Source organism: Pan paniscus, chromosome 13 (genome assembly GCF_029289425.2).
Source record: "Pan paniscus chromosome 13, NHGRI_mPanPan1-v2.0_pri, whole genome shotgun sequence".
NCBI classification, from domain to species: Eukaryota; Metazoa; Chordata; class Mammalia; order Primates; family Hominidae; genus Pan; species Pan paniscus.
This window is the reverse complement of record NC_073262.2, coordinates 34,588,131-34,603,334: the sequence shown is the minus strand read 5'-3', so window position 1 is coordinate 34,603,334 and position 15,204 is coordinate 34,588,131. Positions and strand designations below refer to the sequence as shown.

Sequence of the window (15,204 nt, the reverse complement as noted above, 5' to 3'; positions counted from 1 at the left end):
ATGATTTTTTAGTTCAGTTGGTCTAATAAAAACATTGAGTGTAAGGAATAGCAGTATTTAAGTGACACTTAAACTGCAGAGCATACTTATAAATGTTTATATTTAATGCCCTTCTATGAAAATACTATCAAAATATGACATAATACTTACTCAAAACATTTCTACTATTTGGACAGTAGCCACATTCCTGTCCCTTTATATAGCACAGACATCATAAACTGAGACAAAGTACCACTGTGTCATCCAGTTAGTTACAGGATTGCAATAGAAAAGCCTATCTCCTGACCTCTTGTCCCCAAGACTACTGTCCTTTGTGAATCTGTCTTGACTTCAGACTTTGATTCAAGTAATAAAAGTTCTGAATGCTTTAAAAAAAATGCTAGTGTCTTCAATAAGGAGATTTGACATTCTACTTTTCTACTTAATGTAATGTTTTCCTGGATTTAAAGTGAGTGTCCACTTATAAATAATTTTAGCAAGGTGACTATAGCTGTCAGGTTTTCTTAAGCATAAAAAAGATTACACAGAACTATTCAGCAAAGCCTGACAAAGAAAAAGAAGAATTGTGAGCTTTATCTAGCTCCCTCCCAGGTACTTCTTAATATATTCTGATATGCTTCAAATTATAGGTCACAATTTATTTATACTTCTAGAAGGTTTATTTTCAGCCAGCATTGTGGAAATAAGATTGAAGCATTTTTGTCTTTTCTGTGAATATAAGTAAGCTCACTTAAGCCTTCTAACATTAGCCCAGAGAGCTGTAAGATTGAACAGTTTAGTATTGCTCTCACCATATGGTCCAAACGAATCACTAACTGTGACTCATGAAGCCAGCAGCAAAATTCGACAGACTCTTACTTTTATTCTCTCACAGGTATCTTATGAAGATTCAAAGGGAGAGAACAGTGTCTGGCACTTAGTAAGCAACCAGTAAAAATAATTATCATGATCCTGACAATATTTTAATTTCTAATAATAGTTTCTAATATAATTATTGTTGCTATTTTAATTTTCAATGAAAACAATAATACATGTTAATAAAAAGTATAAAGAAAGATCTATTTCTTTATACAGATATTTTATATATACATAATTTCCCTACTAGGCTCATATTATACAGCAGTTGTATATCCTGTTCTTTTTGAATTTCAATTTTATCTCCAATTTCGTAATACTACAAATAACACAATCAAATGTTCTCACTTGTAAGTTTTGTTCTTTTTTATTACTACATAATCCTTGGGACATATTTCAAAAAGTGTTAATATTTAGTTAAAGGGCATTGACAAACTCTTGCTGACTGTTTCAAAATTGCTTGCTGCAAAGTTTGCATCATGAACATTTTCTTCCGGTAGTGATTTGTAAATGCTGGTTTCATCCACGTCTGACTGGGCTCCTCCTCTGCTTTCTGCTCCCCAAACTCCTGCATATATGTATGAGACTTATCTTTTGCCACTTTCTTATTATGCTTTCTGTATTTTTTCTACTTGCTTTGTTGGAGTTATAATTTCCTATATCACATACTTGTTAAATTATATTCTCTATTTTGTGTTTTCAATTTTAACATCATTAATTATTTACCTGAAAATGATCATACTGTCTAACACAATCTACAGATTCAATGCAATTTCTATCAAAATACCAGTGCCATTTTTCCCAGAATTAGAAAAAGCAATCCTAAAATTCATACGGAACCAAAAAAAAAAAAAAAGGCCTGCATAGCCAAAGTAATTATAAGCAAAAAGAAACAGGAGGCATTACATTACCTGACTTCAAATTATACCACAAATCTATAATAACCAAAAGAGCATGGTTCTGGTATAAAAATAGATACATGGATCAATGGAACAGACTAGAGAACCCAGGAATAAAGCTACATGCTTATGGCCAACTGATCTTTGACAAAATTAACAGAAATATACAATGTGGAAAGGACATCGTATTCAATAAATGGTCCTGGGAAAATTGGATTGCCACATGCAGAAGAATGAAATTAGAGCCCTAATGCTCACCATATACAAAAACAAACTCAAGATGAATTTAAAATTTAAAGGTAAGAACTGAAACTATAAAAAATGCTAGAAGAAAACCTAGGAAAAACTTTCCTGGACACTGGCCTAGGCAAAAAACTTATAACTAAAACTTCAAAAGCAAATGCGTCATAAACAAAAGTAGATGCATCATAAACAAAAGTAGATAAATGGGACTTAATTAGACTAAAACACTTCTGCATAGCAAAATAAATAATCAGTTAGAATGGCTACTATTAAAAAGACAAAAAATAACAGATGGCAAGGATGTAGAGACAAGGGAACACTTATACGCTGTTGGTGGGAACGTAAATTAGTACAGCCTCTATGGAAAACAGTATGGAGATTTCTCAGATAGCTAAAAATAAAACTACCATTTGATACAGCAATCCCACTACTGAGTATATTCACCTAATGGGAAAAAAATATCATTATATCAAAAACATATTGCACGTGTATGTTTATAACAGCAATATTCACAACAGGAAAAATATGCAATCAACCTACGTGTTCAGCGAATGACTGGATAAAGAAAATGTGGCACACACACACACACTATGGGATACTACTTCGCCATAGAAAAGAATAAAATCATGTTTTTTGTAGTAACATGGATGAAACTGAAGGCCATTATCTTGAGCAAAACTTCGCCATAGAAAAGAATAAAATCATGTTTTTTGTAGTAACATGGATGAAACTGAAGGCCATTATCTTGAGCAAAACATCTCAGAAAGTCTATTACCACCTGTTCTTATAAATAGGAGCCAAATCATGTGTACACGTAGACATGTTGTGGAATAATAGACATTGGAGAAGTGGAAGGGTGGGAGGAGGGTAAAGGATAAGAAATTACTTAATGGGTAAAATGTACACTATTCAGCTAATGGTTACACTAACAGTCCAGACTTCACCACTACACAATATATCCATGTAACAAAACTGCACTTGTATTCCCTAAATTTACACAAATAAAAAAAGCCCAAAAAAGGCAAGTAGAACCAAATATCCAGTTTTCAGCATTCCCTAAATATAACTAATACCTATGTTAATAATACCTATGTTAAGGGAGCTAGGATGCAAAGATTGATTTAAATGTCTTCATTTAAAAGAGAAGTCAAAGAAAAGCAAAGATGGGCAGTTTAAATGAATGTTCATTCTTTAAGATATCAGTTAGGTGACTGTGGATTTTATGCCCCACGTACATATGTGACTTGATATCCTTTACTACATATGTTTTGTCATTAGTTTCATAATGTTCCAAAGTTATCCAGAAATTCTAGTTTAACTTGACTTTGAGCAATTCTACCATCCGATTTGGGGACAGTTACCAAGACAGAAAACCCTTGAATGAATGAGAAGGAATGCTCTTTACTTCCGGGGGAAAAAAAAATCCTTCACTGCCAAAGTCCTCAGATGTGGTGGCAGAGAGAACTACAATGACAGCTTCTACCTTCTTGTTGTGGTATTCACTTAAAATATTCAATTCAAATGTGTTGCCCACCATATCCCAAATTGCACTTTCACCTCTTAACCTAGCTAGCTGTGCTTTTGCGTATTTATGAACTCCCAAAGTAACATCTGCTTCCCCTCAGCATAACTCCAAACTTTAGGAGTAGAAGAAAGTAATTGGGAATGTTGTCTCAAAAGTACAAACCCTCTAGTTCCATTCCTCTAAATCAACTGGGTAGGAAAGTTTGACTCACTTTGATATAAACACTAAAAGACTAAATAACAGACCTATAGCAGTACAAAAATACCAAACATCATGAATATACTATAGAGAATAAATGTTCATAAAAGTAAAGATTAAGTGTAAATATAGCTGTTAACAGCAAAAATATCTGAATGATATCTATGATGCATAAAAACTTTCAAAAATTTTCTCTATTTTCAATAACAAATGCTTAATTAATACTATGCTTTACTCTGATTTCAATTATTTTGTCAAAAGCAAATTTCATCTTAAATCTATCCTCCTATGAGCAGGTCATAAAAATGACCTACATGAATCCTTATTGATATAATCAATATCAAAATATTTCATTTTTAGTATCTTTTTATATGAATATAGCTAATACATTTTATTTTTAGTGTTCATTATTACAAACAGTAACCTTAAGGAATGAGAAAAACTCATTCCTACATGTAAAATTTTAATTATGCCTCACAGATGTGTACTTTTAATTAATTAGTGACATTTCTTTTGTTCAATTATTATTGTCCTATACAACTGTCATAAACTTATAAATTATAATTAAGCCTGCCCCAAACCCTAGTTATATAGTGTCCACATAGGAATTTGCCAAAAGGCTTAACTGTAAGTAAACCAACAATGAATAAATCCATGAATTGCTCACTGGGATTTGTTTTACCAATTAACATTTGTGTGGAGATAATGAGGTTCTACAGTCTATAATACCAAACAATGTTTTCATAAAACCACATTTTAAAAGTGAAAAATACTTTTTAAGTGACTTAATTATATATCATATAATTATTATTAGATGCTATAAAATAAACTGCATGTCTGTATCTCATATTGAATCCATATAACTAATTTATATTACTAATTAGAACTAATTTATATTATTAATTTAAAAAATATTTTTCGTGAACATTTTATGTAAATCAGGATATAATTGTGTGCACAGACAAAATTGAACTACAGATTTTGAGCATGCATTAAAGTTTAGACAAATGATTTGGACAAAACATTAAAAGTTGTGCTGTATCTATATACAACTCAGTATATACAACTCAGGATGCATCAAGACAGCAAATTCAATGTTTTGTAGAGATTTATCCCTGCGGATGCATTGCAGGTTCAATAGGTAGCAATAGTTTGGAATTCCAAATTGTTTACTTGGCCTAAATATTTCTAAATATAAATATAGATAAATCATCCAGCTATAACACCATGGTTTTCATTATCTCAATGAGAAAATTAAGTTACTAATTAAATAATAAAATTTCCAAACAATTAATTTTTTATGAGAAAAACTTTTTCCCTAAAGGAGATATTATGTGTGTTACTAAAATACACACACGTATTCCTTGAACCTGAATTCTTATTTGTATATTCAATAAAGGACGCAGTACTACAATTTTTCCTGTAGTAACAGAATATACTTTATGAACTAGCCTCCCTTAACAGAATAAAAATATGTGGTAAGACTCCTATTGCCGTTTATATTTCAATCTAATCAAACTCCTGATTTTTTCAGAATGCTATTAAGTAATTAGAATAATTTCATTATGAATTAATAAGAAAATATTTATAGACATAAAATTATCTAACTTTTCCTATTAGAGTGCATTTCAGAAACAGCTTGATTTTTCAGATCCACACTGAAAATTCTTCATATAACTCTTTCAGTTAGCACTATATTAAATACTTCAAAACACAGCATAAACAATAGAAGCAGTGAGAACTCCCACTAAGATAGAAATTAACCATGTAGGGGAATGTGAAAATAATATAGAATTTTCCACTTGACTAAATTTGCATTTATGGTAGTAAAATTAAATGCTCATAGATTACACTATAATAGTTGCATAATATCCCTTGCACTAAATATTGGAATTTGCAAATTAGATTTTTATTATGCATTGGGGTTATTTTTTCCTCATGGGACATATTTTAAATTTAATACAAGTCAGTAGAAGAATATGTTTCTATGTTCATTTATGTGCTGTACAGAACACTTTCTGCAAGCATAGCTATTGCATAAATTAATAATAATCTCAAATATATCCTAAGATGTAGAAACCTTGTATTTCCAAAACATATTATATGATACAATGTGATGCCAAAAGAATAGATACAATTTTAGATGGGAATCAGGATGCTATCAGATTCTCTGTTACAGTTTATTTACATTTAAAATAATCCTAATTTTCAATAACAATTGATTTTTAGCATTAGGAAAACTATTTGTGCAACAACAATAACAAAACATAAACTTTGGGGTCAAACATGGTAAGCTTGGAAAATTGGCTCTACTAATCATTCTGAGCCAGGGGCAAATTATCTATAAACACTGAGCCTGTCACATGGTACATACTCAACCCAGAGTAATTGTTAAATTTTTGGCTTGAACTTTTATATACTGAATTTAGAACAAATGCGATTGATTTAATTTTGTGTTATTATATTGTGTTAGTCTATTGTTCGTTAAGATATTAGGAAGTATATTTGTAACATTAAGCATTTTCGATTCATATATAAGGAAAAGTGAAAAAGATTTGAAATACAATGACAATGAAATATTTACCTAGAACTGATGGTACGCAAGTTCCTCCATTCTGGCAGTAGTTGCTACAGTGGTTGACTTCACATCTTTCTCCTGAATAACTAGGCCAACAGTGACACCTCAAATCACCTTTCTCATTTAAAATGCATCTTCCTCCATTTTCACAAGTTAACTTACATGAATCATCTGTTTATGAGAAGAAATGTACAAATTAGCATGTTTTCAGGGAATAATTTAATAAAATAATTCAAATAGATACAATATTTAAATACTAGGATCTTTTGTTTCCATAAAATAATTACTCCAAGTACAAAAGAAGAAAAAATTAAATACTATCTGAAAACAGATAGATTCTGGTTGTTGAATGGTAAATATACATATTAAATTAATGTGTATTCGTCTTTAAATTTAAAGCATTATTAACCTTTTCTTGTATTCGTAAAATATTGAATAGTAAAACTAACTGAAACTTTCTAAAAGTAATATATTTTCATCTTCTTTCTTTTTTATTTTACTGAGACAGGGTCTTGCTCTGTCACCCAGACTGGTGGGCAGTGGCATGATCACAGCTCACTGCAGCCTCAACTTCCTGGGCTCCAGTGATCCTCCCACCTCCACTTTCCAAGTAGCTGGGACTATATTGTGCACCACCACATGTGGCCAATTTTTAAATTTTTTATAGAGACAGGTTCTCACTGTGTTGCCTAGGCTTCTAAAAGTATTATATTTTCCAACCAAGAAATCTTCCTTATAATATGGACAAACATAACTTATTTTTAGGAGTAGTTGCTATTAAGAAAGAAAACTTTAAATTTGTAAGATACATTTATAGCATATGCACACACATACACACACTATTTGTTCTATAGCATATGCATGTGTGAATATACATAGTATAGAGAAACGTTTACATAAAGAGAGACTCTTTGATGTTGGTCTTATTAACCATATATAAATGTCCCAAACTGAAAGTCATTGAGATTTGGTACAAGTTGGTGACAGAACAGTGTCAGAAACATTTCTGTGTGTAACATTTATCCTAAATGATTCCGTAGAGTCTACCTACTTAATAACATTTTGACTCAGAATAAAAAAGGTTGGACATTCCTTGGGGTAGCAAAATTATTTTTAACAATATGGCAAGTATAATTTATGATAAAGATAGGTTTGGAATCATTTTCTAGGTTATTTTGCTGTGCATATTGACATGGCCTTCTCCGTTAGAAATGCTGCTTTGCTGTGAGCAACGTACAGTGTTTAATGGAACAAAACTGATTGAGAAAGTTGTAATAAGCATTCTATTCTAGAATATGCCCTTTACTATAGTAATGCCCATTTTATAGTTAAAGTAGGTAAAATCAAAACAATTTATGATCCTTTTTCAAGATGCACTGGCACATACATGACAGAAGCTTGAATATATCACTGCAATGATTTCAAGAGCATCTTTAAGCACCTCAGTGGCTTCAAATGACACAATGATTCAAGTATCATGTCCACTGTCATAAATAGAAACTGTCAGCAGTGCCATACAATTCTGAGACTTGCCTCATTGAAAAGTTTCTAATACATTGTCATGTAGGCAGGATTCAGATTGGCATTACTGAAGTTTGTATTTGTAATATGAATAACTCTCTCATGATGTAATAGAAATATAAAAAATTACAGTGGTATAATGAGACCCGTGTAGTTCCTGGTTCTGCCGCTTACTAGGCATACAAGTTACCTGATTTGAGCCTCAGTTACTTCACTTTAAAATGTCCTTAATGACAAATATACAAGTTAACTCAGGTTTGTATGACTAGTAAATAAGAAATGGGAAAAAAATATAAAACATAAAATTGTAACACTTTGTAAATATTAAGTACTTAAGTGTTAAGTATGTACCATACACACATATACACAAATGAAAATTTGACTTCAGCCCTTATCGACTGTATCTAGACTAGGAGAAAGATGAAGCGCTGACAGTTGAGTCTCCAAAGTGTACTGTGAAATTTCAACAGGCGATTGATATGTTCATTTGTTAAAGTAAGCAAGTAGCATTCTTATTCAGCATTATTGACCGAGTGCCCAGAAGGTTTACAGAGGATGGAGCTCCGGTGGAATACCATCTAGGCAGACCTATGGGTGAGCAGTGGAGGAAATGAATCAAAGTTACTGTGAGTGGACATGAATGAAAGTCACTGTAAGCGGACCTGGATTGGAGAGGGTAAAGAAAGGAATTACAATAGGTAAGTGATTTTGAAGAAATAAGCAAATAAGCAGTAAGAGAAGATCCATGGATTTTAGACTCCACCCCAAAGGTAATGTGGTGTCTTGGAAGGGTAATGTACTGGCAGGGGTTAAAATCGCAGCTTAAAAAAGCAGGGAGACTCTCAGAACTTCATATACATTATCCAGGATAGGTAAGATGATGACCCAAAATAGAGTAACGTGGGATGAATAAATGTGGATGTATTCTAAAGGTCATTCAGAGGTAAAAATCACAGCAGTGTTATGTAAAGAAAAATGAGGAAAAATTAAGGATGATTCTTCAGTTTCTGACCAGGACAATTAGGTGGGAACACAAGGATGATGGGAAATGGAGGGGTAGTTTTGAGGTGGTATACTAAATTGAAGATGCCCTTGCAAATGTAAGTGGGAATCTCCAGCAAATAATTGAATACAGAGATCAAACTCTCAAGAAATACGCAGAGTGGAAATATGCTTGTTTAATTTAAAATTTACCAAAGCATTTCTAAGTCAACGTTATTTGTCCTAATAAAGGTTGTGGATGTGGACAGTGAAGATAAGCACTTAAGGCATTATGATCATAGATAGGATTATTATGGGGCACTCATTTTTACCTGTAAGTTCTATGAAAACCACCAGGATTTTCAAAATCCTTACATGTTAGGGCATGCGCATTACTATAACGTGCCTCATTAGGCACCAGAAATTTTAAAGTACAACACTGCCTGATGAAATGGAAGTGGAGTTACATTCTTGCAAAACTCATAATAATGGTTCTATAATGAAAAAGAAAGCTGCTTTTGTCAATAACTAAATCACCCCCAGAAGCCAACCTCCAGCAATTATAATCAACTATAGGAAAAAGCAGGTGAACACTTCCCCAAGAATGAGTAATATTTGAATTTCAAATTTCTTACACAAAGATTAAAAATGTTCAGGGTGCTCATCAGTTAACAATAGCAGCCGGAGGTAGGCAAATAATTATAAAGAAATGAAAAGCTTGGCTATAGCAAATGTTAATGTCAGAAAAAAAATAACTAGCATTTATCTTCAGCAATCAATAATTCTGAAATCCACTCATTTATGTTCCAACTAAAATGTTCCAAACTGTTTATTTTTCAAGACCTATATGTGTAAAGGCTAATTTGAGTGTTGTTATCACTTTGATTAAATGTAAGATTTTCTCTTACATTACAAGAATGGGCTTTGAGGTTTCTGAAATCATGCCTTTCAAGCAGGGTTGAAAGAGCAAAACATCTCCAAAAAAAGTTTTAGATTGTGGATAAGTGTGTATGTAAATAAGCAAGATTCCTTCTTTCATGCATAAAATGATACAATTTGGTGACTTAATGCAGCAAAAAACTTGTTTCATTTTCTTACCTACTTCAAAGTGACATATTGATTTTAAAGGGCTATGTGTCTACTTTTTGCAAGGTATTGTGCTAGCCCTTCTATGCACCTTATTGCTAGAATTTCCAGTAACTCTGGAAATGGGTACTCTGGGTGACACAGAGATACTGGGATGTATTGTGTGACGATTAACAGAGTGGACCACCTACATTCACCCTGGGGTGCCACCATTTACTAAGTAATGTTAGACAATCAAATGAGCTTCTAATGCTTCCATTTTATCTGTAAAATAGGAGAAATTACTAGATAATAAAATCTGAAGATTAAATAAATTCATATATAATATGTCTACAAACATACATAGAATTTGCTTTCCTCATAGGTTTTCAAAATATTTAGTATTATTACTAATGTCAGTGATAGTAATATTAGTAGTACTTATTGTTAATTCAATGTTATGTAGAATAAACTGAGACCAAGGGAGGCAGGTATACAGTCCAAGCACAACAAAGTTATTTAAGTGGTAGACTTTGGCCTAATCTAAAGCTTCATCTCAGCCCTGTACTAGGTCATGTCCTTGCAGGGTATTCATAGAGTTTAGTTTTGGACACATAATTTGGACCAAACAAAGAGGAAAGGAGGAGGATTATGTAGAAGAGGTTGTGGAAACATGGGATTACACAGAAGAGGATTACGTAAGAGAGGAAAGGAAAACCACCAAAAACTGTCTGAAACTTGACTCTAAACAATACTTGTAACATCAGAGCCAATGTAAAAGTCCCTTGGTAGCATTATTAGTTTATTTCTGTGCATTATCCTAATCTCTCTCCTAAATGCCTCTCTCACCCAAATTTTCTAAGTAGATACAGTACAGAGGAGGCACCTGTGAGGGCAATGGGTAAGGGATTATGTGGAACTGCTGAAGGTATGACATTTCTACAGAAAAGTTGTCGACAGTTAAAGGATCTGTTTCTGAGAGGTTAAGTGGAATATAACACAGGAACAGAAAACCAAATACCACATGTTCTCACTTATTAGTGGGAGCTAAATGATGAGAATGCATGGATACACAAGAGAAACAACACACACTAGGGCCTTTTGGAGGGTGAAGGGTGGGAGGAGGGAGAGGATTGGGAAAAATAACCAATGGATACTAGGCTTAATACCTCGGTGATACTTTGCAGAGTTTACCTCTATGACGCAGGCAGAACAGCTTTTGAGAACGTGGTACTAACAATATTTGGAAATGTTCACTTGATTCTCTTATTCCTCCATCATAGTTGATTGAGATAACAGCTACTCTGACTGGGAGAATGGATAAAGGGGAAGGGAGCATCCCAGTGTCATGATGGCATCCCTTTTCAATAATTGGCACCAAAATGCCCGTCCAAAATACCAATCATGATTCACACTTAGCTCTCTGTTACGAATTTTCCAACCTTATTACCCAAAACAGGGCTTCACACTTCTACACACTAACTAAAATGAATGACTTATTATTTCCTTTACCCACCATATTTCCATACTTCTCAGACAGCTTTTCTGTCTCAGTGTCCTCCTCCCTCCTTCCATTTAATCTAAATCCAATCTGCCTTTGCAGATAATCTAAATCCAATCTGCCTTTGCAGACCTTGTTTAAATGTCATATCCTATAGGAAATTCTGACTGATCCCCTATTTGAATAATAATCTGAATTCTCCTAATAGTTTTAACTCTGTCTCTTCTGTGGCTTGTGTCACTGTCCACATAAACATCTATTTATTGGTGCTTATCTTATTCATCAATTCATCTTTTCAAACGCTTCGGCTCTGCATATCAAATGCTTAAAGAATATAAAATGAAAGTACTACGATAGTTTTAGACACTGAGTGCCTTATAAAGAGCACAAGTCTTCAAATTGGATGTAACCTTCAGCAGAGAACAAAGAGAAAAATCATGCAGAGGTGGAGATGCTGACTGTGAGGGTAAGGACCCAGAGTCCACGTGAAGAGTGCATTCTAGCAGAGGGAAATACAACAGGTAACAAACCCTGCCATGAATAATGTCTGTACCTCATTGGAAAATGTTTGCTGTGATCCTCCAGTGATTTTGGAGCACTACATTTTTTTTTTTCCTTTTTGTGGAGAATGGGTACTTGCTATGTTGCCCAGGCAGGTCTCGAACCCCTGGGTTCAAGCTGTCCTCTGGTCTCTGCCTCCTTAAGTGCTGTGATTACAGGTGTGAGCCACCGCCCCTGGCAAGAACACTGCCTTTGTGTCTGTGACATAAAATTTAGTATGTGTGGCCGGGTGTGGTGGTTCATGTCTGTAATCCCAGCACTCTGGGGGGCTTAGGCAGGCGAATTACCTGAGGTCAGGAGTTCGAGATCAGGCTGGCCAACATGGCAATATCCCATCTCTACTAAAAAAACACACACACACAAAATTATCCAGGCATAGTGACACATACCTGTAGTCCCAGCTACTTGGGAGGCTGAGGCAGGAGAATTGCTTGAACCCAGGAGGTAGAGGTTGCAGTGAGCCGAGATCATGCCACTGCACTCCAGCCTGGGTGACAGCAACACTCTGTCTCAGTAAGAATGAATGAAAAAAATTAAAATAATTTTTAAAAGTATTATGTGTGGATTTTCTTTTCTTTTAGTAACAATATTTTTCCCATTATACCTAATGTCTTGAATATGAGGTAACTTATTTATTGTCAGTCTAGCTGGATATTCAAGAGACATATTTTCTTTCCTTGTGCTACCATACTGTTTTGTGTTTTTTTATTTTTTGTTATTTAATATTTAGCATCTGAAGTAATGTTTCAATTTTTATTGATTATTCCAGCTTCTAGCTTCTGAAATACAAACTGCATGAATGAAACAAATCTTATCCATTTTGTTTCTAAGTTAGTTTTTAGTTTTTACATTAGTGTTATGCCTTCCTTCATCAGCCCTCAAAATATTTATTATTATTATTCTTTGTGGTAATAGCAGAAGCAGTAGTAATAGTAGTGAAGCAGTAGTAATAGTAGTAGTAGTATTGTAAGTCCCATTTTACAGAGAAGAAGCTAAAATTTGGTTTCTAAATTAATTCTCAATTTCTAAGTTAGTGTTTGGTACACAAGAGGTAATCAATAGAAACGTATTGAATAAATAAATGGATTTTGGGGCTGAGTTGAAACCCATAGCAGAATGTTCTCAAAAAATATTGTCTATCTAATAGAAGAGTTATAAAAATATCTCTTTTGGGTCTGTGAGTGACTTCAAAGTTCTTGATCTGTTGTTAAGTGCCTGTAAATGTTCAATGCTGCTTTGTGAATAAATGCAGAATGAATTGTTTGAAAGTCTTCTCCAGAGAAAAGTACAGTTTACACAGGCATTCAAGAACCGCTGCTATCAAGGTAGCTAAATTGATGATGGAACAGATAATTTCACTCTGTTTCACTAGGTGTGAAATTTTATGATAAGGATTAATTCATTATTTACAGAATAATAAAGTAAAGTATACCTACCTAACAGGCTGTCATCATTGCAGGTGCCATTAATCAAATATTTTCCTTCTGGACACACACAAGTGGCCCCAGAAGGATTTAGCAAGCAAAGAAATTCGCATGCTAAATCCAAGCATGGATTGGGTACTGGTTAAACAAAAGAAAACAAAGAAATGTGTAAATATAGATACAATAGGCTTCAAAAGCATAAAATTAAATAAGGCAAAATGATTAATTAGCAATGTTGAAAAGTAATCACATCAAATTTCCACTGATGTTGAGTACCTTACTCATCATTCTCCTTTATAGGTGAAGAAAAAATTACCCAATGCTCAACATTAATAGTAAGTTTGCCTTATTTATATTTTCCAAAAGAGAAGAAATTATTCAAATCTATACTTTGTTACTTTTGTATCTAATTGCTTTTGGCATAAGAGTTGGTCTTAGAACCTGAAGTACCATTGGGACTGTGTTGGAAAGTAAAGCCAATGGAAGTTTTGGGGGGACCTGACCTTCATTTCAACAGCTTATTTATTTTACAGAGCTGTTCTAACAGACAAAAACAATCCCCCCGCCTTGTATTTATTAATAAAAAGGATGAAAATGCATATGTAGCTTGTCAGTTCAAGGTACAAATGAAAAATACAACTTTTTTTTTGAAAAAACATGTCTAAAGTGGCTTCCTTTCCATCAAGTAGGAGTTTGTGTGCACGTCTAAATGTGTGCCATGCATATTTTTGTTTAAATTTTTATCCAATCAATCAGCATCCTTTGCAGTCATAGCTGATTTTTGACCTTTCTTAGAGATTATTTCATCAGAATTAAACAGAAAGGGCACCCGGGTAGCTGAGCTGGTGACTATGAGAGTGGCTTTTTTTCTGGAAGAACCACTACTCAAATGCCTATTATATTCAAGACAGGGTTTTGTTTACTTTTTATGAATGTGGCAATATTCAACTATGAATATAAATTAAACAGAACTGGAGGATGAGAGAAATTGTCCTCATATTAACATTGCATATTAACATTGGAATCTTATATGCCAAATTATTGGTAAAGAGCAGCAAGACTTTGGATAAAATTTCAGGACATTTTAGGAAACTCTATTTTGTTTTATCTGTTGTGAGAAGTGATTTGAATAAACACCAATTGTTATCTTTCCAGATTCTTTCCAGATAAATGCACCAAACAAGATAAAATCCACTTCATTTGCCATAAATAGTAATTACAAATAACCCTTGAACAGCATCTTGAAGAGTGAACTGATCATTAGAATTTCAGCCATATTATTATTTTTCACTTTGTTCTTCAATGTTTTTGATAGCTGTGTTAGAAACGTATTTTCAAGAGAATTACCTTAATTACCTCAATGACTTACCCACTCCTTTCTAGGAGGGAGACTAACAATAATAAGTCATGTACAATAAATCAGAGAAAATATACAACTCTTGGGAAGGGTTCTTTTTGTATATATTTAAGAATGATAGTTACTTGTTGATTAGTAATAAGAGTCAAAATGGCTAACAATAAATTTCCTTACTTGGATAGTTCGTCTATACACTCACAAGGTTCTATTAACACCTAATGCTAAATGATGAGTTAGTTACTGGGTGCAGCACACCAACATGGCACATGTATACATATCTGCACATTGTGCACATGTACCCTAAAACTTAAAGAAGTATAATAATAAAAGAATTTTAGAAACAGAATAACAGATTATTGTAAGAAAGACAGTTTTAATTTCAAGAAAACATGGCCAAATGCTGAACATTTTCCCAATTACAGCAGAAATAGAATTATCTATATTTTGACTTTGGTAAGTTGAAAAAGTCTAGTGACATCAAAATTAAAGTTACTTA

At 33.3% G+C, this 15,204-nt stretch overlaps 1 protein-coding gene across 3 annotated transcripts in view; it reads right to left on the bottom strand.

Moving 5' to 3' along the window:
• The window catches only part of LRP1B (LDL receptor related protein 1B), a 1,910,203-nt gene that overhangs the window by 77,349 nt on the left and 1,817,650 nt on the right, over nt 1-15,204 (bottom strand). For all 3 annotated transcript variants that reach the window (XM_034954060.3, XM_034954061.3, XM_003822825.6), the window contains exons 82-83: nt 13,364-13,489; nt 6,305-6,469 (exon numbers count right to left, since the gene is read on the bottom strand). In XM_034954060.3, coding sequence (XP_034809951.2) covers nt 6,305-6,469; nt 13,364-13,489 — 291 coding nt within the window. The remainder of the gene's footprint in view (nt 1-6,304; nt 6,470-13,363; nt 13,490-15,204) is intronic.